The sequence below is a fragment of the Candoia aspera genome, chromosome 2 (assembly GCF_035149785.1).
Source record: "Candoia aspera isolate rCanAsp1 chromosome 2, rCanAsp1.hap2, whole genome shotgun sequence".
Lineage (NCBI taxonomy): Eukaryota > Metazoa > Chordata > Lepidosauria > Squamata > Boidae > Candoia > Candoia aspera.
In genome coordinates, this window is record NC_086154.1 from 18,573,574 (window position 1) to 18,596,146 (window position 22,573).

Consider the following 22,573-nt stretch of genomic DNA (forward strand, 5'->3'; position numbering starts at 1 on the left):
GCTTGTATTGCAGAAGCCCAAATATTGCCTTAGCAGGTCCTGTGATCCAGGCTATCACCTACACCATAACATGGTTTATTTGTTTGGGGATGGCATTCAATATGAACATATCAATGGGACGGTTAAGCTGGATTTGTGGCTTAGCATGTTGTATGCACTCCGCCTCCTTTTGATCCTGGTTTTTTCTAGCTCTAACTAGCTGTCTCTTCTCTGTTCCCTTTCACTTCTCCAGGCTCAAATCCTGGATTCCAGCCCATTACCTTCCTCAGTCATTCCAAGTACAGCACAGTCATCTTTGCCAATTGTGGCCACTGAGCCCCCTGTCCTCTCAGAAACACCTGGGACTACTTCCATGCCTACTCCCACCAGCATCCCCATTATCTACACCAGCCTGCCAGCCCCTTCTACCCTGACTTCTCTGAAGCCTGAAACCCTTACTTTCACAGAGGCACCTCTATCAACCACAGGTACTGTTACTTTGCTGGAGACAACCTGGGATTCTCGGACATTGCCTCCCACTCAAGTGCCTACTACTGCAACTGCTGGTCCTACCTCAGAGCATCCCTCCAGCAGCCAGCTGGAGATACTTTCTTCCACAGGGCATCCTACCTCAGAACCAGTCACAGATCCTGAAGATGGCTCTACTGATTCTTCCTCTACTGCCATGTATAGCACACCCCAGCCTGTTCTAGAAGGGAAGACTCCTTCCCTTGAGGCTGAAAATTCCTCCACTCCATCTTCTGCCCAGAAAGTCCCTACATCTTCTCTCCTAAGTCCTCTCACCCCTAACCAGACTGGAAGCCCTTCCACATCTTTTATTAATGTACCACCAATTGACCTGGAGACTGAGCTGCCTGTTTTTGAGTTGCCTTATCCTACAGACCCTCCAGAGTGGCTTCCTCCTGAAGACAGCACAGAATCCAAGGAGAGTGAGGAATGGATGGTTTCACTGCCACCTGAAAATGAGACATCCTCCTTCTCTGCATCCATCCTTCTCTCAGGAGATGGAGACTCCTCTGAGAGTGACATCTCTGATTTTCCCCGAATTCTGAACCCAGCACTAGACTACCAATATGATGCACCTGGATTTCTGGATTTGGTAAGTCTCATGCTTCATTTCAGAGCACCACAGATGTTGTTGCATGTCATTAATGGTTGGTTGGTTTACTGTGCCTACACGCACAGACATATAGGCATAGTCTTGTCCTTGAGAACTCAAGGTGGCTTGCATTTTATCCACACAAAGCAACCTTGATCGGTAGGGTGGGCTTGGATGAGAGGAAGCGACTGGCCCAAAGTCATCCAGTGAGTTTCCATGGCTAATGTGGGCTTGAACCTGAGTTTAATCTTGGTCCAGTATCTTAATTACAGTGCAAGATACATCTGATGGAAAAGAGAAACCCTAAACATGAAGTTGTTTTTGTCTCCTAGTGACCACATAGGTAGATTTTCTCCATGGCGAACTATCCCTAATCTGTTCTTCCAGGTCTCTCAACTCAACAGTGCACTCATCGCCACCATAACTGAGTCCATCCACCTTGCTGCTGGTCATCCTCTTTTTCCCTTTCCTTCCACCTTTCCCAGCATTAATGTCATGAGTACTGATGGTGAACAGGAGGCGGCCACTATCCAAGGGCAAAAACGCATGCATAGTTTAGAGACTTTGAGCTGTCATTCAAAGACACCCAGAACAGACCCACCTTGAGTTCTGGGGTTTATCTGTCTGGGTTTTCCCACACTTCTTCAGTTTGGTAGGATTTTCTGTCTACAATAGCAGTAATAAAGCACTAGAGACTTCTTCCTCGTCTCGGCATGGTTCTTGCTTAGTCAGGACAATTAGAGCCTTTTCCAGAGAGCTGGGTCTTCCCATCATGTGTCTGAAGTAGGATAATTTGAGCCTGGTCATTTGTGCCTTGAGTGAGAACTCTGGGTTGATTTGTTCGATGATCCATCAGTTTGTTTTCTTGGCTGTCCACGATATTCTCAGGAGTCTTCTCCAACACCAAAGTTCAAAGGTGTCAATATTCTTCCTATCCTGCTTCTTCAAAGTCCAACTTTCACTTCCATAGAACAGCCTTTCTCAGCCTTTTGACCCTGGAGGAACCCTTGAAATATTTTTCAGGCCTCAGGGAACCCCTGCACATTCAGGCTCAAATACAGGCCAGAAGTTACAAAATTATTATATTTGCTTCATGTGTAGGGCTGTATATATGCATGAACAGTGTTCTTAAACTAAAAATAAAGAATGAAACCTACCTTTATAATGTGAAGTTGACCTAATTTGAAATAATTTTTAAAATAAATTGTGATCTTCCAGGGAACCCATAGTGACCTCTTGTGGAACCCTAGGGTGCCACGGAACCCTGGTTGAGAAACCCTGCCATAGAGTGTCACAGGGAATACCATGGCTTGCACAATCCTGATGTTTGTAGGTATAGAAATACACTGTTTATAACCAAGTGTATTTTTAATACTCTGATTTCTCTCCAGATCATACAAATCTTTTGCCAAGTGTATTTTAAACCAATTATTGTCAGTTTAAGGAGAGCAAATTAAAAAGATTCATCTTGTTTTTTTCTTCTCCCAAAAGCCACATGAGGGGAGAACAACATTTCCCAACTTAATATTTCACAATTTGGAGAGTGATGTGGAAGGAGTCCTTCTCTTTAGATCCAAAGTTAGTCATCTGTGAATCATCATTCATTTGAAAGGGCTTCTCCTCCAGAACTTAGTAACTAGACAGTTTCATTGTAAGGCAGGTAATCCCACCAAAGCTGGGCCCTGTCCCTGCCCATGGCAAGGCAGGAAAAAACCCGTCGGTTTATAGAATTGGATTATAATAGAACCTTTTAGACAGGAGAACCTTTCTGGAGCCTTCTGCCTGGACTCCAGGCTGCTGGGGGTTGATGGTGGGACTCTTCTCCAGATACCTTGTGCCCATTATGGATTGACAAGAGAAAGATAACATGTTCCCACTATGTTTACCCACTTAATCTGTTCGATGGCCTGTTTCTGCTTTCTTTGTTTTAATAAGACAACGTGGTCCCAGCGTTTTGCTCATACCCTGTTATTTTAAGCACAGCAAATGGTGCAGAATCATCTTTTACTGTCTTCAGCATGTTTGTGTGCTTTCAGATGGAGGAGTACAGCTGGGGGCCCGAAGCCTGTCCCTGTGTGAGGGGCATCCAGGGATCCTCTCTGATGCCAGTCAATGTGCAGAGAAAGATCACCCTGATTGGACAAAACTTCCACCTTTATCAGGTAAGACTGTGGCAGTGGGTCAGGTGGTGGTGGTGAGTGCTGTGATTCTGTTGATATCAAGATGGCATACGCCCAGTGGTGTGCTGGAGCCAGTGTGAGAGCCGATTGTTAAATTTTCTGGAATTTTGCCAACTGGTTGAGAGCAGAGCTGAGCCACTAGCCTAGCTTGCCAATCAGCTGTTCTGCACTAGTGGTGCAGCACAGTGGTAGAAATGGAGCCAGCAGAGCCAGTTCGTAAACATTTACCAGGACACCACCGTGTATACCTTTTCTACGACTGTCGTACTCCTGCTATATTAATTCTATAGATTCCATTCTTACTAACTGTGAAAGGAGAGATGAACAATGAAGTATATTTCTGCTCTGTTTCCTTCAAGAATAAATGCTACATAGGTAGTCCTCACTTAACGACCACTTGTTCAAAGTTGCAATGGTGCTATATGAGTGGGATTTACACCCAGTCCTCAAAGTTCTGGCTATTGTACCACCCCCGCTATTTTGTGATTGTGATCTGGGCACTCGGCAACCGGCTTGCACTTACAACAGTTGCAGCACCCCACGGTCACGTGATCACCATTTGCCACCTTCCCTGCCGGCTCCCTACAAGCAATCTCAATGGGACAGCTGGCAGGGAAGGTTGCAGGTCACTCTGGTAAGTCTCCCCGCCTGTCAGCAGCTACGTCCAGGCCTGAAATCGCTTGTGTATGCCACTGCAGCCACCCGTGCACCCTCCCCTACCCAGCAGCTGCCGCTTACCTGCCTGCTGGCCTGCGTACAAGCCACCTGGGACTGACTTTGGTTGTGGGAAGCCAGCAGGAAGTTGTGAGGAGGTCCTCACTGAACGACCTGTGGTTCTTGCTTAACAACAGGGACTGCTAGGATTGCTGTCACTAAGTGATGTGGTCACGTGACATCGGGCTTTATGATTGCATTGCTTAGTAATGGAAATTCCAGTCCCAATTACCGTCATTAAGCGAGGACTACCTGTATAAGCATAACATCAGAGAAAGAAATGTGAAAGTGGCCATAAAAGTAGGGGAAATTGCTTTGACCAAAAAAATAACACAACCATGAGGAGCTTTGAAAACCTCTTTTCGAAGATAATCTCTGTTTAAATCCAGGTCTGCCTAGCTCCTAGGTGCCAAATTCTTGGGCTCTCTTTTCTTGTTGATCCCCTTTGATGTCGTCTTTCGCTTAGCTCCGTTGAGAGATGAGCATTAGAAGAAGAGGGATCTGGAAGAAATCGGGCAGAGCGGTGCCCTTCAGCCCTGCACTCCCTTTGCTCCTTGGACTGGATTCCCACATGCCTTAGGGCGTGGTTTATTTATTTATTTATTATTCAAATTTAATTACCGCCCGTCTCCCCCAAAAGAGGGACTCTGGGCGGTTGGGAGAAACCCATAGTTAAAGGAACAGGCATGGCGCACCTGATATCGGGTGTCTGGTCAATTCACAGCTGTCCAGACACATCTATCTTCCCTGCCATGTAGAAGGGGGGGAAAACTGTGCTGCATTAAAAAGCAGTCTAAGTGGGCTGGGTGATTTGTGAATTATTATGTTTTATTTAATCTGTTTGTAAACAACTTGGTAAGCTAAAGACGTCCCAAGTGGTGTACAATATAGAGTTAGGTGAAACGACCTTAAACTAACTAACATAGTTATGTCTGGTACATTAATTGTTGAGATTTATATGTAAAAACATTTTCAAAGGGGATAGAGAATTAAATGACACAAACAGGGAAGACGTGGAAGAAAAGAATGTGCAGTGGCTCACTGTTGATCTTCCCCGTATTGATTATATTGCTGTAGGATTCATTGTAGGCTGATAACATGAGGAAATAATATACAGAAGTGTATCTTCAGGAGACGTATTGCAAAAAATATGTATGTGTTAGGGGAAATTGCATAAATAAAGCAATACAGGCAGTCCTCGCTTAACAGCCATTCGTTTAGTGACAATTCAGACTTATGACAGTGGTGAAAATCGACTTGCAGTTGGTCCTCAGACTTATGGCCATCGCAGCGTCCTGTGATCACATGATCACCATTTTTGACCTTCCCAGCCAGCTTCCAGCAAGCAAAATCAATGGGGAACCACATGATTTGCTTAACAGCCACTTGGTTCGCTTAATGACCATGGTGATTTGCTTAACAGTTGCCTCAAAAAAGGTCATAAAATCATGTCAGATTCCCTTAATGACTGCTTCACTTGGCAACCAAAATTCCGGTCCCGATTGTGGTTGTTAAGCAAGGACCACCTGCAGGAATGCAAATGTACATGCAGCCTTTCTAGACATGTATGTGCAAACATACAACATTTGCAAAGTGATTTGGAAATGGGATGGAACAGACGTGAGTTTGAAATAGTCTAAATGTCATAGACAGTGAACACTGATGCATTTGCCCAAGGCTAGCTCAGAAGGAGTTGAAGAGTGTCATGGGTGGTTTGGAGAAGAAGGCAGCAATCTTTGTTCCTGAGAATCAGCTCTGCTTCTCTTTCCTCTTCAAGGACCAGCTTTGGGACTATGAATGTGCCCTGGTTCTGGAGGGGAAAACTTTGTCGGTGGAGGCTTATATTGAACAAGATGAAAATGACCCCTCCATTTGCTACATCACATGCCAATTGCATCAGGTAAGGGCTTCACGGGAGCAGAGCCTGCCCCCAGGGTTCCCCTAGCTTTGGTCTCAACGCAGGTGTTGGTGCATTTTGCTTGATTTTTTAAAGGCCACCCGTGCGTTGGGTGATTCTGGGTGGCTGCCAAAGTATAGCCGAAGAAGTGTGGCTACAGTTTGGAGTCCTGGGTGCTCTCTGAGCTTGGTTTTTGCTTGCAAGAAACAACCAAGCTCAGAGAGCAACAAGGGCTCCTCAGTTCAACCCTGAGCTTCAGAGGTTCTCTTCTACTGGTGGCGATAATGTTTGGAAAGAACAGTCATTAGAAAAATGTTGTTTCCCCTCTTTGATATCTAACAACCAAGCTGCAGGGAAAATAGGATGGGAGAGAGACAGGAAAATAAGTAAATGCTGAGTGACCAGCTGGAATATTCAGTGATGGAAAACTTGTGGAGAAGGGAGGCAGCTGGTCCCAGCTAAGCTGATGGAGTAACGAAAGATCGTCTCAACTGAACCAAAGTCAACGCCTGGTCACATCCATATCTCTTGCAATCGTATGGAAGTTGTGTGCCATTTTCTGCCTGGGTACAGTTTTGACTTATTGATCTAGCCTACAGCTCTGGAATTTCTTGCTGCTCTTCCATCCAGACACTAAAAGTAGGATTACTAATTTTCTGAGATTACCCAAAGTCATTTAAGTGTAGCTAGAAGGAGGAATCCTTCACACTGCTCCAGATGTTCCTATCATCAGCCGAAATAATTGGAAAAAAGCAAAAAGGTGGGTGTTAAAATGATCTAAATCACATTAAAAAAGGTACATTCAAACCATCTGGAAGGCAATTAACAAAAGAAAAGAATCCCACACCATTTGGTTTTTATTTTTAAAATCTGAATAGCAAAAAGCAAGAACCTAGAAAGCGTGTCCTATTTCTCCAAGGCAGAATTCCATTATTCTTTCCAAGGACTCCTATTATTATTGATGACATCATTGATCCTCCAAGAGGAAAATCTGAGGAATACAAACACTTTTCCGGAAAAAAAAATCCTGAGCAGGGGTGCTCGTAATATCAGCTCAGAGTATGTTCAACAGGCACACACCAGTCTGAAGGTTAGGAAGAATTAAAAACAAAACAAAACAGAAAACTCTGCTACAGCAAAGTGTGAATAAAATAGTCACTAGAAGCCCAGGTAGCTCTACTGCATGCTACAAATCACAATTACACATTTGTAGAAGATTAAACAAATCACAACACTTGTAATTGCATAATACATGTACTGTTCATGGGGCTGCCCTTGAAGACTACCCAGAAGCTTCAGCTGTCCAGAATGCAGTGGTGCGGACAGTGATGGGCATGCCTTGGTATGCCCATGTAACTCCTCTGTTTTGTGAGCTGCACTGGTTGCCAGTTTGCTTCCAGGTGTGATTCAAGGTGCTGGTTGCCGCCAATAAATCCCTACATGGTATAGGGCCTAGTTATTTGAGGGACTGCCTGTCTCTCATAGTATCTGCCCAGTCAGTTCGATCTGGCAGGGTTGGCGCGCTCCAGATCCCTTTGATTAAACAATGTCATCTATTATCTATTGGGACCCCAGAAGCATGCCTTCTCCATAGTAGTGCCTGCCCTCTGGAATGAGGTTCCCCCCAAGATCTGGATGCCCCCCACTCTGCTGTTGTTTAGAAGAGCCATCAAGACCCAGCTCTTCACCCAGGCATTTGGTGAGGGAGAGGGAGACCCCTTGCTTCATTCCATCCAGCCTGTTGTGCTTGCCATCTTTTATCAGTTTTATTGTAATTTCTTTGATTGTTGTGAGCTGCCCAGAGTCATTGGGAGTCAGGCAGCACACAAGTTTATTATTATTATTATTATTATTATTATTATTATTATTATTATTATTATTATTTTCTCTGTGCACAAAAATCATTAAATGTATGAAGCAGTGTTTCTCGACTCTGGCCACTTTAAGATGTGTGGACTTCAACTCCCAGAATTCCCCAGCCAGCTCCCATGAATTCTGGGAGTTGAAGTCCACACATCTTAAAGTGGCCAAGGTTGAGAAACACTGATATGAAGGGAAAAGGAAAAACACGTTCTCCTTATAATTTTGAAGGCAATCTTTGGATCCAATATTGTTTTTCCTTTTTTTTTCCCCTAAAAAACACCAAAAGCATAATCTTACGTATTTTCCAAGACTAATACTTGGGTGTCTCTTTTTCAGTACAGCTACTCGGCTCCCCAACTAGAATTCAGTGTGGTGATTTTCGTGCAGCGGAAACGGCATCTCCGTGTGGACAGCATTGAAGATCTCCATGGTACAGGGAAAGGGCGCAGTGCTCTCGTGGCTTGATAACAACAACACTGGGGCATCCGTAGACAAAATATTCTTTATTTTATAAAAGAACAGAGTTGTGGTAGTATGTAGTCATACTTTGATCTGCCTTGATGGAGCTCCCCTGCAGGTGACTGAGTTGTATTCTGCAATGAACTGGGAGCCAGTGGGGCTGTTGAAGAAGAGATTTTGGTAGGCAAAATATGTGGCCTATCAGGGTTGAATGAGAAGGCAGGCAGTAGCTTGCTAGGTCCCTTCTGTTTCTTGTCTCATTTGGTTTCTGTATCCAAAGAATTGTTGTAGAGACCCCACTAATGCCCATCTCAATATGTTTCTTTCTCCTCAGTGACTTTATACGACTGCTCAGTGGGACACTTGGATTGCAGCCGCTGCCAAACCGCTGATGCCAAGTATAACTGTGTGTGGTGTGGAGGAGAGCAGCCTAGCTGCCTGTTTCAAGGCTCTTGCAAAGAAGAGGTTGCAGACACATGCCCGGCCCCACTGATTCATGCAGTGAGTAACGGTCCAGTGTGATGGAAGCCAGATGCTTGATGAAGCAACCCACAGGAATCTAGAATGCTTGCAAATAACCTGATGAGGCCCCAGACTGGTGAAGATAATGGTTACCAAGGCAGCTGGTTCTAACATAGCAGCTTAACAACTTCCCATCCCAAGAAGCAGCAGCTTTCTTTGGAGAGGGAATAGCAGGGATTCCCACTTGTTTCCAGCAGCCTGCATTCAGGGGCATAAACAGGCTGTTTATCTTGCCCAGTTTTGTCTGTCATAGGACTGGGGAGCTGCTGGCCTAAGTGTGGCTCCAGGCTGTGGCTGCTGTGGCCTTGGCCCAACCCCAGAAGCAGGCTGAGAAGATGAAACTCTACTAGTAGTACCAGGGTCCTGAGTTTATTTCCTCCTAAATATAAGTAGCATGTAGGGCAGAAATTGGGAGGAAGGTCACAAGAAACCCTGCCCTCTCTCTGAATTCTCTCTCTCTCTCTCTCACACACACACACACACACACACACCAGAAACTTTCTTCCTTAGAATGATTGCTGTTCATGGGGCAGGAACAAAAAGTGAACTGTATGACTTCAGCCAATCAGGCCGGATTGTGTAAAGTGGGGGTAGGGAACATCGAGTTCTCTGGATTTTGCTGAACTACAGTTCGCAGTGGACCTGGCCAATATGAAGAATATCAAGGGATGCTAGGAGTTTTAGTTCCATTTCTCAAGGTCACAACTTTCCTATCTTGATGTTAAAAAAAAAAAGGGGGGGGGATATAATCCACAAGAATTATGTATGACTCTAGCCAATTTTTGGAGAGCTACCAGTTGGCATAGGCAGTCCTGAGCTAACTAAACCAATGCTCTGATCTTGTATAGAGCAGTTTCCTACAGACCTGGAATGGGATTCCAATGGCTGTGTAGCCATTGGATGTGATGGAATGTGAGGGTGACCTTGGAAGATGGGGTGGGAGGGAGAGACGCCACCTGGGGAGTGATCAGATAAAAGAGAAAGGAGCCCGCAACACAGCAACAGCCAGAGAAAGAAACTTAGGAAGGACCCTCCCTGACTGCTCAGGCGGTAAATATTAATGTAGCCTTACAATAAAGTAGAATTAGCTCACCTACTCGTGTTTCCCGTCTGGTTTACCAGGGAAGGCTGACATTGTGGAAGTTAACCAAAACTACCTAGTAACCAAGGCCCTGGGTATCAACCCTGTGTCTGGAAGATAGTGCTGGGTCAAGGGAAAATCAATTCTGTTTTCCAGTTCTTCTACTGGAGCTGGGGAATGAGGAAAGAAAAACAAAATTCTGTTCTTCCTCCAGTTCAGAAGCCGAGCGGGAAGCTTGCTCTGTTTGTCTGAACTCAGAATATTCCTTGCCCAGAGACAGGAGGTGGAAGAATGACAGATCACTTTGCTTTTGCACCTAGCTGAAGTTCTGAAACTCCTTAATTATAGAGAGATCTTTGGCTTTTCTATTGCTTATACCCAAGATGCAGAGCTTGTAGAAGTCACAACTGTATTACAACCTAAAGTAATGAACACAGTGCTAGTATGGAGTTGAAGACAGGAAGTTGAGAGGCGTGGCTTTGCTTTTGCTTCATTCAGCTGGAGCAGCCTGCTCCTGCCGCTGGGCAGGTGCGCAGGAAAATCTGGTTCTGTCTCCAAGGTCCAGCTGTCTACTAAAGGGAGAAAGGAGAGGCAGGCTGGCTGGATCTGCCGGTGTGCTCAATCTTGCATGCAGATTGCAGGCTGGACATCATTTGGAGAAATTGCATTTGGCTGCACAGTTAGATCATTAAGATCAAATGAAGCTATAAGTCCCTATCTGAAGGGTGATATGACAGGGTGATTTTTGTATTCTAAAAATTAAGCCTCGTATATATAATTCATGGACATGGCTTTATTCTGAAAAATACACAAAATATGTACAGGAAGGGATGAGGTCCTATTTATATGAGCTACCTTGTTAAGCATCTCTAAGACAACTGACCAGAAAATAATTTTCATAGCTCCCCCTTCATGTTTTCAAGCATTTTCACAGAATTGACCTTGGCAGGAGAAATCAATATCACACTGAAATTTAAAGAAGGGCTTCACTGAAGAAGTGGCTCTTAAAGAAGGTGGAGGAGAGATGGATGATGATGAAATAGAGGGCAAGTAGGAGAGAAATATTCCAGAAAACAACATATACACAGAAGAAGGAAAACTGTTAGAAGAGAAACACATCATAGGAAAGAAAGCAAACAGGAGGATATGAAGAGATGAGAAAGGCGATAAAGCAAGGGCAGAGAACCAGAGAACATTAAGCAGATACCTTGTGTTTAAAGGCCTTGATAAGATCAAAAGAAAATCAACAGTGAACAAAACCTTTTATAGAATGTTATAGTGCCTTAAAAGGTAAACAGATTAATATGTATGTACATTGCTTTCTATTTAATCATTTCACAGATAAGCATAAAAGTGATTAAAATGCGACTGATAAAATTACAAAAACTTAAAGACAGTAGATAACACACAGGCATTAGCAAGAGATGGGGCTGGGAGCAAAACTAACCCCTGGTACACATAGGGATGAATAGGGAAATTTCAGTAGAAGTTCAAATAATAGATGTCTCCTGAAGGGAGAATTACAGTGGGTCTTGTGCTGACTTGTGAATTACTACAAGATGACAGTCCATAAGTCATGGTGCAGGCAGTAAGACCTCCTCTGGCACAAGGAATCCATGGTGACAACATGGACTCCACTCTCAGCATCAGAGGAAGCCATGCTGCCTACACCATGACTTCCAGGCTGTCATCTTGTATGTTCGGTTTCCAGAGAGGCAACCATGTTAGTAAATTGCAGCAAAAACAAAGAGTTTTACAGGTAGTCCTCGAATCACAACCATTTGTTTAGCGACTGTTCAAAGTTACGACGGTGCTGAAAAAGTGACTTATGGCTGGTCCTCGCCCTTATGACCATCACAATATCTCCGCAGTCACATGATTAAAATTCAGGTGCTTGGCAACCAGCGTGTATTTATGATGGTTGCAGCGTCCTGGGATCACATGATAACCATTTGCGACCTTCCCAGCTGGCTTCCAACAAGCAGAACTGCGTGATTCACTTAATGATCACATGGTTCACTTAACAACTGCCACAAAAAATGTCATAAAATTGGGTGCAGTCATGTGATGCCTTGCTTAATGACTGCACTACTTATTGATGAATTTTCTGATCCCTATTGTGGTTGTAGGTCAAGGACTACCTATATGGTGTCTTGAAGGCTTTATTGTTTTTTTGCTGCAACTGACTAACATGGTTGCCTCTCTGGAAACTAGAAACACACAAATTGTGTCCCTTGAATGTCATGCATCGGTATTTGGAGAGAATGTGGGGTTGGGGTACAAGAACAGAAAAACCAATGCTGAGTCTAGCCTCCCCTCCTACCATAAGCTTAAAATTCAGGATGCAGTGAGCAGTTTTGCAAGCAAAGTCATGATCATGCTACCCGTCCCGTAATATGAGTTCGTCTGGTGAGATCTGAATAGCATTGTAACTAAGGGACTGGAGGGTAAATCTGGAAGTCCACACTTTAGATCTTGTTTGTGCCTTAAGGACCTCTTCCTCCAATCTTAGGTCTGTCCATAGGCCCATCATCAAGGAATTATTATAAGTTCTGGAATCAGAATCATTGTAAAGGCTAAACATTAATATTGGTCTGTTTCTAGTGTGCAGTGGATGAGAGAGGCTGTCACGCTCTCCAATTCAGTGTGGCTCTTTAGCGTTTCCAGGTGATCAGATGATACATTCCTGTGGTCATCTTTCTTAGGTTTACCCCTTAACTGGTCTGGCTGAAGGTGGCACCAGAATCACCATCACTGGTTCGAACCTTGGTCAGAAGCATCAAGATATTGCAGAGACTGTCACAGTTGCAGGAATCCCCTGTGAGGTTGATGCTCTGGTGTATGAGATCTCCAGCAGGTAAGTGCATGTCCAGCAGTCTCATGGCAGTAATGATGGTGCTGTTCCATGGCACAGCTGGTTGTGGGTGAACATTTCTGTTCTCCTCCCTTAAACAGATGGTGATCTTTCCATCAGCAACAGCACTATCTTATTTCCCACCAGCTGCTTCTAGTGCCACTGGTGGGCTTGCGGGGGTTGTCCTGGGCTAGTGGAATTCATAGGATCAGCTTTATTGACAGGAGAAAGACTACAGGAGAATCTGGCAGCGACAGGCTGAAATCTGCAGGTCTGGTCGATTAGTGTGAAGTTTAAGACAGGAACCTACAGGTCAAACCAAAACTAGCAGATTCAAGCAAGCTAAAGTTATATCCCCTCCAAATAAAAACTACTCCTGAGACCTTTCCCTGATTCCTGTTTTACAGGATACCGGGAATTGCAAGGCAATGAGGATAGGGCAGCTACCTTAGTCCAGTGCTTCCTTGTCCCAAGTCAGTAGAGCAAGTTCAGTCCTGGTGCTTCTGCCCTTTAAACTGTGTGGTCCCTGAACAACCTTGTGAGATAAAGAGAAAGAAAACCCTTGATTGCAGCTGCTGTTTGCTCCTCTTGGGACAAAGAAGGAAAGGTTGATAATTGGGGTGGGGAACCTGGAGTCTTCTAGCTATTGGTGGACTGTGTGTCATTTACAGCTAGAGATTTGGAATTGGAGAATTGGGATCCAACAGCATCTAGAAGAATACAGACCTAAATTCTGGATATTTTAGCTCTTGAAACTGCAAACATCAGCTCTGTAATCAAACCCACCTGCAATGACAGGCAGTTATCTTCAATCGGTAGGCCACCACTTTGCTGACTGATGTCCCTGAGACAGCTGTACTTTGAGAGGGCCAGTGTGATTGCAATCTGGGGAGTCAGATGAAGCAAATGACTTGTTTGGGCCCAGAAGGGGACTTCTCACAAGAAAGATGGTGACAAAATGCAGTTTTTGTTTTGTTTTGTTTTGTTTTGTTTTGTTTTGTTTTGTTTTGTTTTGTTTTGTTTTGTTTTGTTTTGTTTTGTTTTGTTTTGTTTTGTTTTGTTTTGTTTTGTTTTGTTTTGTTTTGTTTTGTTTTGTTTTGTTTTAATCCCACCTTTACTATTTTTATAAATAACTCAAGGTGGCAAACATACTTAATACTTCCTCCTCCTATTTTCCCCACAACAACAACCCTGTGAGGTGGGTTGGGCTGAGAGAGAGTGACTGGCCCAAGGTCACCCAGCCAGCTTTCATGCCTAAGGCGGTACTAGAACTCTCAGTCTCCTGGTTTCTAGCCCAGAGCTGTAACCACCAGACCAAAGGAGTTGAAAGCTACTCAGGGTCCATCCCATTCATCCCTATGCTGTGAATTTTATCATCACAAATGTTACCACATTTGTCATCACAAATGTTATCACACACACACACACATACCAGTCTCCTGCACTGCCAAAAGGTGCGTTTGCCAAGCTCTTGAGTCAAGGAAGTCAGCCAAGTCACAGACTGTGGATGAAGGACTTTTGCTCAACAGGGTAACTCTTCAGGTGGGTGAAGTCTCCTCCCCCACCAGGCCAAGAGCTAAAAGTGCCCCCCCTCTCATTAACTCAGGTTTAGAGCAGCCCATGTGGTGCACCTTGGTGGGGGATTCTTCTCCATCCTCTCTTCTGCCCTTGTCCTGCAGTATCGTATGCACCACGGGCAGAAGCGGCACAGAGAGGTCCGGGCATGTGGTCGTGGAAGTTCCTGGAGGTGGACAAGGCATCTCTGGTCATGTATTCACCTATCAGGTAAAATAACTCCATAGCTAAAGGGGAGATGGAATAAAAGGACATGGGACTTCCAGGAAAAGCAGAAGTCCCTCTCCTTAACTGAAGCCCTAAATAATGCATCTGGTGCCATTAATACACTTGATCCAGGACATTTGCAAGGGTTAGGAAAGTCACCCAATGGGGACACATCCTAGTCCTGCTTATGTCTCTACAGCAGTGTTTCTCAACCTTAGCAACTTTAAGATGTGTGGACTTCAACTACCAGAATTCCCCAGCCAGGCTGGCTGAGAATTCTGGGAGTTGAAGTCCACACATCTTAAAGTTGCCAAGGTTGAGAAACGCTGCTGTAGAGTAAGCAGTTAAGCAGCCATAACCAGCCTGTATGCCACTAGTTCTTAACAAATGGGACATGGGAAAGATTTCCAATGTGCACAGGTGCTCCATGCAGTCAGGTTTGCCTATTGGCATGGAACACCTTCACACATGCAAAAAAGTATTCATTTTCACTTGTCGCATTCAGTTCCAGAGGGGCAGAAGAAGTGGTGAGCCTTATTAGATGGGTTTCTTTTCTGGTTGTATGTTGTTTTAGGGGCCATTCATGACTTCTTCGTGTTGTGTAATTTTTTATTCTTAATTGTAATCCGCCCAGAGTCTTTGGGAGTTGGGTGGCCTATAAAATGTATAATACAATAAATAAATGAATTAAATATACTCTGACCTACCTCTTCACCATTTCCACAGTCTATTTTGAGGATGTGTAAATGGGCTCATGCTAACCTCCCTTTTTTTAGATACTAAGCCAGCCTTCTCAAACTAGGTTTCTTTGATGTGTTGAAACTACAGTTCTCAGAATTCCCAGGCAGCAGGGGGGATTTAATTTGTTCCATCTGCATTAGAGCATCTCCCAGTAACAGTTGCAAAGATGATAATTAACATGCACTACACAAATTGCACAAGCGTTTGATCTATTGAGTCAAACACTTTTCCCACACTCCCATTCTGAACTAGTACATGCATTTTCTTACAATCTCTGCAAGCCATAAACACGCTGCTGTATGAACCACAACAGGTGTATCAGCAAGGGAACACAGTCTGCAGCTAATGATGAAATAATCTTGTATTTCTAAGTAAGATCTGCTGGAGATAAAATCATGATCCTGTAATGTGGATGTGGGGACCCTGTAACTCCCATCATCCCTGACTGCTGCCATGGTGGGTAGGGCTGGTAGAAATTGGAGTGCGATGCAGTTCAGAGGACCATTGATTCCCGCTTCACCTCTCACCTCGTGAGGCCTTCAGTGGAGCTTCTTCAGTCAATGGGGTCTTTTTTTTTCTTTCTATCCATGGTCCTGGCTGCTTGATTGTTTTGTACCATCCCTGGGGATTTTGCTCATCAATCTTTTTCCTGAACACAGTGTGAACTGAGTGGAAGGAGTTTTGTTTTCTGAGCAAAAAGTGGCTCTGAAGCAACCAGACCACCCCCAGCTCTTTGTCTTTAGAGGAGCCTGTTCTTCAATGCACTGGTGGTTTGAAGAGGACTAACACCACCACTCCAAGTATCTGCATGCTTTGCCCGTACATCTTGCCTTTTCTGATACAGTCATTCCTTCCTGCCCTTCTGTGCAGAATCCGGAGCTGAAATCTGTTTCTCCAGCTCAAGGCCCCAAGGCTGGAGGAACCTGCCTCACCTTGACCGGATCCAAGCTGCTGACTGGAAATCCCAGCAGAATCAGCATCTGGGTTGGACGCTTCCCTTGCTACATGTAAGAGGACAGGGGCTGGCAGCAGCTACTTCTTCAGATTTGCTCCCAGGGCATTGTTTAAGGATATAAGAATCTGGCTCAGTCCAAGATGGAGTTCATTGGAACCTATCCATTCCACCCCCATATATACAAATATATGGACATGCACATGATATATATACAGACATACTGTATATACGTACATGCACGATAAAAGGCAACCTTTGGTATGGGATTGGAAATCACTCTGGGGAGCTGCACAAACTGCTCCTTTCCAGAGTTGGTTGAAGATCCTCATCCATCCTTGTCCTCTTAAATGAAAGACCAGGAGCATTTGAATCTCCAATCTGCCTGCTTTGTAGAAGTTTGGGTTTTCTTGATCTCATTTTTGCAAACTTGTTAATTCAGTTTCTGAGTTCTCATTTTTCCATTCATGTATCTTTCCCGTTTCTTTTCTAGTTTGTCCTGGACAACCCTGTGACCTGTTGGGTCATCCTTGGGTGGATGTAGTATGTTTGTGATAGGAGAAATTGATGCAGAACAGTCAAAACCTATTAAATCTGTTTACGTTGTAACCCTATACATAGTTGGGAATAAACCATATTCAACCCAATGGAATAATTCTGAATAGATAGGATTAGGACTGCACTATTCATTGTTTCAAATATTAGTAAAATAAAATGGCTATCAAAACTGAAAACAAGTGCCTTGTGGCTCCCCAGTGCCACCAGACAGAACATGGAAAAGGTTGGAGAAGATTTACTTTATACCAACTACTGTTTAGTATAACACAATGCTGTTCTCATCTTTGTTTTCCTTTATATGTCCCTAAGAACAAAACTCTAGAAACTAAGCTTTTATTTTTAGTAAAAAAACAACAACAATAACTGAAGACTCATGAACTTTTCATGAAAATGTTTTTATGTTTAATTAAATCAAGAAAAGGAGCCAGAATCTCTCGGGGGCGGGGGCATCTCTCCACAGAGTCTCTTAAAGCTTGCTCTCTCTTCCATTACACACTGGCTGTTCATTCTAGATGCAGTTCATTTCTGTGGCAAGGTAGCATCTAGGAATGTACCCACAGCTCATGGACTGAGGAGAAAAAGCAGGACTGTGAATTCAGTCTTCTCACCTCCTTCTCTTGGTGGGTCCTGGAAACTTGGAAGATACTTACAGTAGGCCACAAAGTGCCCAGCTTTGCCAACAAATACTGTGTGGCTTTTAAATTGTGTTTTTCAGTGAAGTTTTACTGTTTTACAGTGTTGGTAACCTAAGTATTTTCTAGAGTAGGTTTATATATTTTTCTTGCTTTCCCCTTCCTTCAAAGTTATTCTGAGATGCAGGAAGATGAGCTGCTGTGCCAGACAAGTGCCAGTAATGTGTCTGCAGAGTTTCCCATCGCAGTCAAGTATGGTGATCAAGAACGGAAGCTGAAGCATCCCTTCTTCAAATACACCTTTGACCCCAATGTCACCTATGCAGAACCAGCCAAGAGTTTCCAGAGGTAACAACAAATAGGATAGATCTGAGATGAAGCTTTGTGGTTGAAAATCTGTGACTTGAGCCCCTGTCCCTTCTGCTCATGGGTCCTGCTGACTAGGATTGATAATTTTGGAGTCCAGCAGTGTCTAAGGAGGGACAGGTTCCCTACTCTGTCTTATGCTGAGGAATTTTAACATTTGAGGATTAAATGACCTGCAAGTTTCTGTCACGCTGTCTATCAGTGTTTCCGGACCTATGGTGTGGAGATCACTGGTGTTCATGAGGACTATGCTAGTGCTTCCTGGTGTAGAGGCCAAAATAAAATAATAATTAGAACTAAGTAACGAAAATCTCAGAAGAGAGTTGGGGCAAATCTAAGGTGTTTTCAGTCATTTTAAAATTTTAAATGCATTTAAATTTAATGCTGAGGTCCAACAGATACAATTCGAGGAAGAACATACTGTAGGTGCCATCATGCCCACAGGTCCCTTGCTGCTGACCAGTGCCTGGTGTGGTGGTCCTCCAAATCTCTTGATGGTGATACTCTGGTCCACATAAAGGAGAAGCTAATCTGTACCAAAGACCAGTCAGTCTTCCTGAAGAGAAAGCAGCCAATGTAGTTTTTGCATCCCCCATTACAATTCCCTACATCAGACCAAGTTCTCCAACCAGTAGCTGCTCTCAGGGGTCAGACAGAGGAATTCATCCAGCTAATGTACCTGGAATTGCCAGAGTTGTGCCCTGCTACCAACAAGATGGACCTCTGGATAGCACGGTCGAAAGAGAGTTTCTACTACTTTTAGTTCAGCATTCCAGCCATTGCAGGGAAATGATTATCACCCAGTGAGAATACGTGGTGCACAGGCAGATAACTCTGTGAACATCTGCTGTTTGACATCATAGTTTTTTCATAGTTGCTAAGTCTTGGCTATTTTCAGGAGATTTTTCTTAAAGCATGTGATAAGAATGTGGAATACGATAGGGTTATAGAATAGAAATATAGGAAGCTGCCTTAATTTGTCTCAGATTATTGCGTTAAGGCAATGGAAGACAATGGATGGTTCCAAATTGACACTACTGTCCCAGTGTGATTCCCTGCAGCCTCATAGATCCTACCACATTTGCATCACCAGACAGTGCAGAACAGGAGATGGTAACTTGGTGCTGCCAAATGGTTCAGGGTACAATTTGTATAACTCATGACCACTGTCTTCACCTGATTTTTCTAGCGAGCCATACATGAGGAAAGGAACCATATTCTATTCTTGAGGCATTCTTGAGATCACCCAGAAGGTAAAGACCAGTTCTTCATTTATCCAGAGTGCCAGACTACAAAAAAACATGGATTTAATTGCAAATTCAACCTCTATATCAGTGGGACACAATCTCTTACTCCCCACAGTCTGTTTTGGCTACAGCTCTTATTGGCCTCAAACAATGGGTTCAGTGTTCATGAGTTATAGAAATTGTACCCTGAACCATTTGGACAGCACCAAGTTGCCATCTCCTGTTCTGTGTGGTCTGGTGATGCTAACGTGGTAGGATCTATGAGGCTGCAGGGAATCACCCTGGGACTGTAGTGTTGATTTAGAACCAACCATCGTTTTCCATTGCCTTAATGCAGTGTTTCTCAACCTTGGCAACTTTAAGACGGGTGGACTTTAACCCCCAGAATTCTCCAGCCAGCCATACTGGCTGGGAAATTCTGGGAGTTGAAGTCCACCCGTCTTAAAGTTGCCAAGGTTGAGAAACACTGCTTTAATGGAACAATCCCAAAGTTTCAAATACCAAAACTGAATGTGCTAAAGCTACCAATGTTTGAACATCTTCATGCATTATTTCAGTGGCGGGCGAGAGATAAGAGTTCGTGGGCATAACCTTGATGTTGTGCAGTGGCCAAAAGTCCGTGTCACAGTTTCACCCTTGGAGCGCCGCCGGCGGGGAGCGGGAAGGTGGCGTAGGATTATCCCAGAAACAGAATGTCTCGAGAATGCTCTCTGCAGTGTCCAGCAAGTAAGTGAGATAAAAACCTATCTCTTAACCTGTTTCAAGCTGTATCTAGAGGGATCCGGGTTGGAGAACAGAACCATGTTCTGCTCACTTCAGAGCCAGGAAGAGTCAGGTGTGGTTCAAGACACTCCAAAGCAGGAAGTTTGGACATTATTCCAACAGCCCAGAGCCAGTTAAAGGCTTCAGCTGATGTTTCTTGCATGCCACCTGTGAGGAAAGGAGCCATATTCTATCCCTGAGGCGTTCTTGAGGTCACCCAGAAGGTAAAGACCAGTTCTCCATCTATCCAGAGTGCCAGACTATAAAAAGCATGGGTTCAAATTACAGGAAGGCAACTTCTAACTGAGTATTAGAAACAACTTCCTAACAGTAAGAGAAGTTGGGCAGTGGAATCAGTAACCCAGGGAAGTGGTGGGCTCCCCTTCCCTAGACATGTTCAAGCAGAAATGAGAGAACCCTCAGAGAGGGATGCTTGAATTTGGATTCCTGCATTGAGGGCTGGACCTGGTGGCCCCTTCCAACTCTATGATTCATTGCCTTTGGTCTTGCTAGGAAGCTTTCGGCTACACTGGGAAGTGCTGTGCCCTTTCAGCACTGCCAAGAACTCTGAAGAATCCTTACAATGTTTGTTCAAAACAAAACGCTGCTGGTAAAGATGTGCTGATTCTTGGGGTTGCCATCGGCGATTTTGCTGAAATTCAAATAGACTTTCATGGGATAGTTCCTGCCGAGTTTTCTTCTCTCTGTGACTTAAAGCTTCTCAGCTAGCGGCGATCTGCCATCTGCCCTGTTTCTCTTCACCAAAAATGGAAGTATTTCCACACTGTGGTGGCAAAATGGGAAGCATAAGCAAATGCGAGCCTCATATCTTTAAAAAACAGTCCATTTGTTTAAATATATTACAGTACCTTTTTACTACTGGATTTATGTGAATTTTCCCCTTTCTCATGAGGTTACTGCAAATTATATTATTTATTAATTGATTTTCATATATTTATGAACACATGGAGGAACAGTGGAACATACAGCTGACTCCCAAACCCATCCCAATTTTTCCCCCCAAGCTCTGTGCAAAATAGGATGGGCCGAAAAGCGGAAGGCTGCCTCGAGGCCTCTCAGGGCACATCCTGGTTCACTGGGATTGTACTAGTTTCAGTCCGAATTCCAAGCTCTGTGTTGAACACTCTATTTTGCTTGGAGACTTGGCTCTGGGAATGGAATATGGCCGAGGCCTCGGTCAACTTCCACCAGAATGTACCTGGAACAGGGTATGAAGAGCCACTTCAGGAATTTCTTGTTCAGAAAACTGAGTAGCTTTGGAAGAGTGGAGAATTAGTTGTAGCCATTCACTTCCCTTCATTCTGATCCTAGTTTGAAGAGCCATGTGAAGTCAACTCCTCCAACCTCATACTTTGCAAGACACCAGCAATTAAGCCATTGTCCCACTCCATTCAAGTAAAACTGGAGTTTGTCCTGGATAATCTCAGCTTTGACTTCAATGCCTTTCATCCCACCGGCTTTTCTTATGAAGTTGACCCCTTCCTGAAGCCCCTCAATACAGAGGATCTCACCAAACCCTACCGTCACAAGCCTGGAAGCATCATCTCTGTGGAGGTAACCAGAACAGCTTGTTCTCCACAAGTGGAGGCAATGTGTTTTCTTTGGTTATTGGCTGTGATTATCCTGTGTTATGTAGGAAACTACCCTTGCTTTGTTTCCAAAATTACAGCTGAGATTCTCAGGGTGCTGTATGTGCATTTGCAGATAGTCCTCACTTAACGACCATTGGTTTAATGACTGTCCAAAGTTACAATGGCCTCGGAAAAAGTGCTTTACAACCTGTACTCGCACTTATAACCGTTGGAAACCATTGCACCATCCCTGCAGTCACATCATTGCAATTTGGGCACTTGGCAGCCAGCTCACATTTATATCTAGTTGCAGAGTCCTGCGGTCACGTGATCGTGATTTGCGACCTTTTTTGCCGGTTTGTAGCAAAAAAAGTCCATCGGGGAAGCTGGATTTGCTTAAACACTGCGGCGATTCACTTAAAAATGGTTGTGTGGTGACTCACTTAATGACTGCACTGCTTAATAACCAATTTTCCAGGCCCTATTGTGGTTGTTAAGTGAGGACTCCCTGTATATATGCATTTGATCCATTCATCCATTAATTTACATTGCACATTTCTTCTAGGAGCTCATGGTGACATATCTAGTCTTCTGCCTCACCTTTCTCCCACAGCCACAACCCTGGGAGGGAAATGTCAAGCTGAGAGATAGCAAGTAACTCAAAATCAGCCATTCATTTCTGTGGCTGACAGTGGCTTGAATTGGGATCTGAATTGGGATCTGCCTGGTCCTAGCCAAGACATCTTACCATACACTGATGAGCCATGAACGCACAAGTAAAGCAGGAAGACCATGATTCTCTCCTGTTTAGAGATAGTCTGCCTCAGGTTTGGAGATTCTGGGTAACCCCTAGCGGGGAATAGCCCAAGGCAGACCTCTGTTTGCATGAACGTGACAGATCCTTTAACACAGGGATGAAGAATCTGTCGCCTTTCCAATTTTTCTAGCCTACAATTCCCCTTATCACTAATCTTTGGATTAGGGTTATAAAAACTGATGAAAAGGAAGTCATAAATGCAGGGAGAGTGTTGAAAAATAATATGGCTGCAGGCACAGATGAATTAACTGGGCAAGTATTAAAATATGGATGTGGTTTGTTTATGGGGAGCTAGAAACTTATTTAATGTATACATGAGAGGGGCATCTGTGCCTGATGACTGGAGGAATGACACTCTTGTTCCTTTACACCAGTGTTTTTCAACCTTGGCAACTTTAAGATGTGTGGACTTCAGCTTCTAGAATTCCTCAGCCAGCATGCTGGCTGGAGAATTC

General features: G+C 44.1%; 1 protein-coding gene across 1 annotated transcript in view; it reads left to right on the forward strand.

Annotated features, from left to right (window-relative positions):
* Positions 1 to 22,573, forward strand: part of PLXNB1 (plexin B1) — a 76,125-nt gene that overhangs the window by 29,368 nt on the left and 24,184 nt on the right. Inside the window, exons 9-19 of the mRNA XM_063291409.1 lie at positions 233 to 1,099; positions 3,136 to 3,261; positions 5,771 to 5,893; positions 8,090 to 8,183; positions 8,547 to 8,713; positions 12,521 to 12,672; positions 14,349 to 14,454; positions 16,063 to 16,199; positions 17,506 to 17,682; positions 19,505 to 19,673; positions 21,042 to 21,284. Coding sequence (XP_063147479.1) covers positions 233 to 1,099; positions 3,136 to 3,261; positions 5,771 to 5,893; positions 8,090 to 8,183; positions 8,547 to 8,713; positions 12,521 to 12,672; positions 14,349 to 14,454; positions 16,063 to 16,199; positions 17,506 to 17,682; positions 19,505 to 19,673; positions 21,042 to 21,284 — 2,361 coding nt within the window. The remainder of the gene's footprint in view (positions 1 to 232; positions 1,100 to 3,135; positions 3,262 to 5,770; positions 5,894 to 8,089; positions 8,184 to 8,546; positions 8,714 to 12,520; positions 12,673 to 14,348; positions 14,455 to 16,062; positions 16,200 to 17,505; positions 17,683 to 19,504; positions 19,674 to 21,041; positions 21,285 to 22,573) is intronic.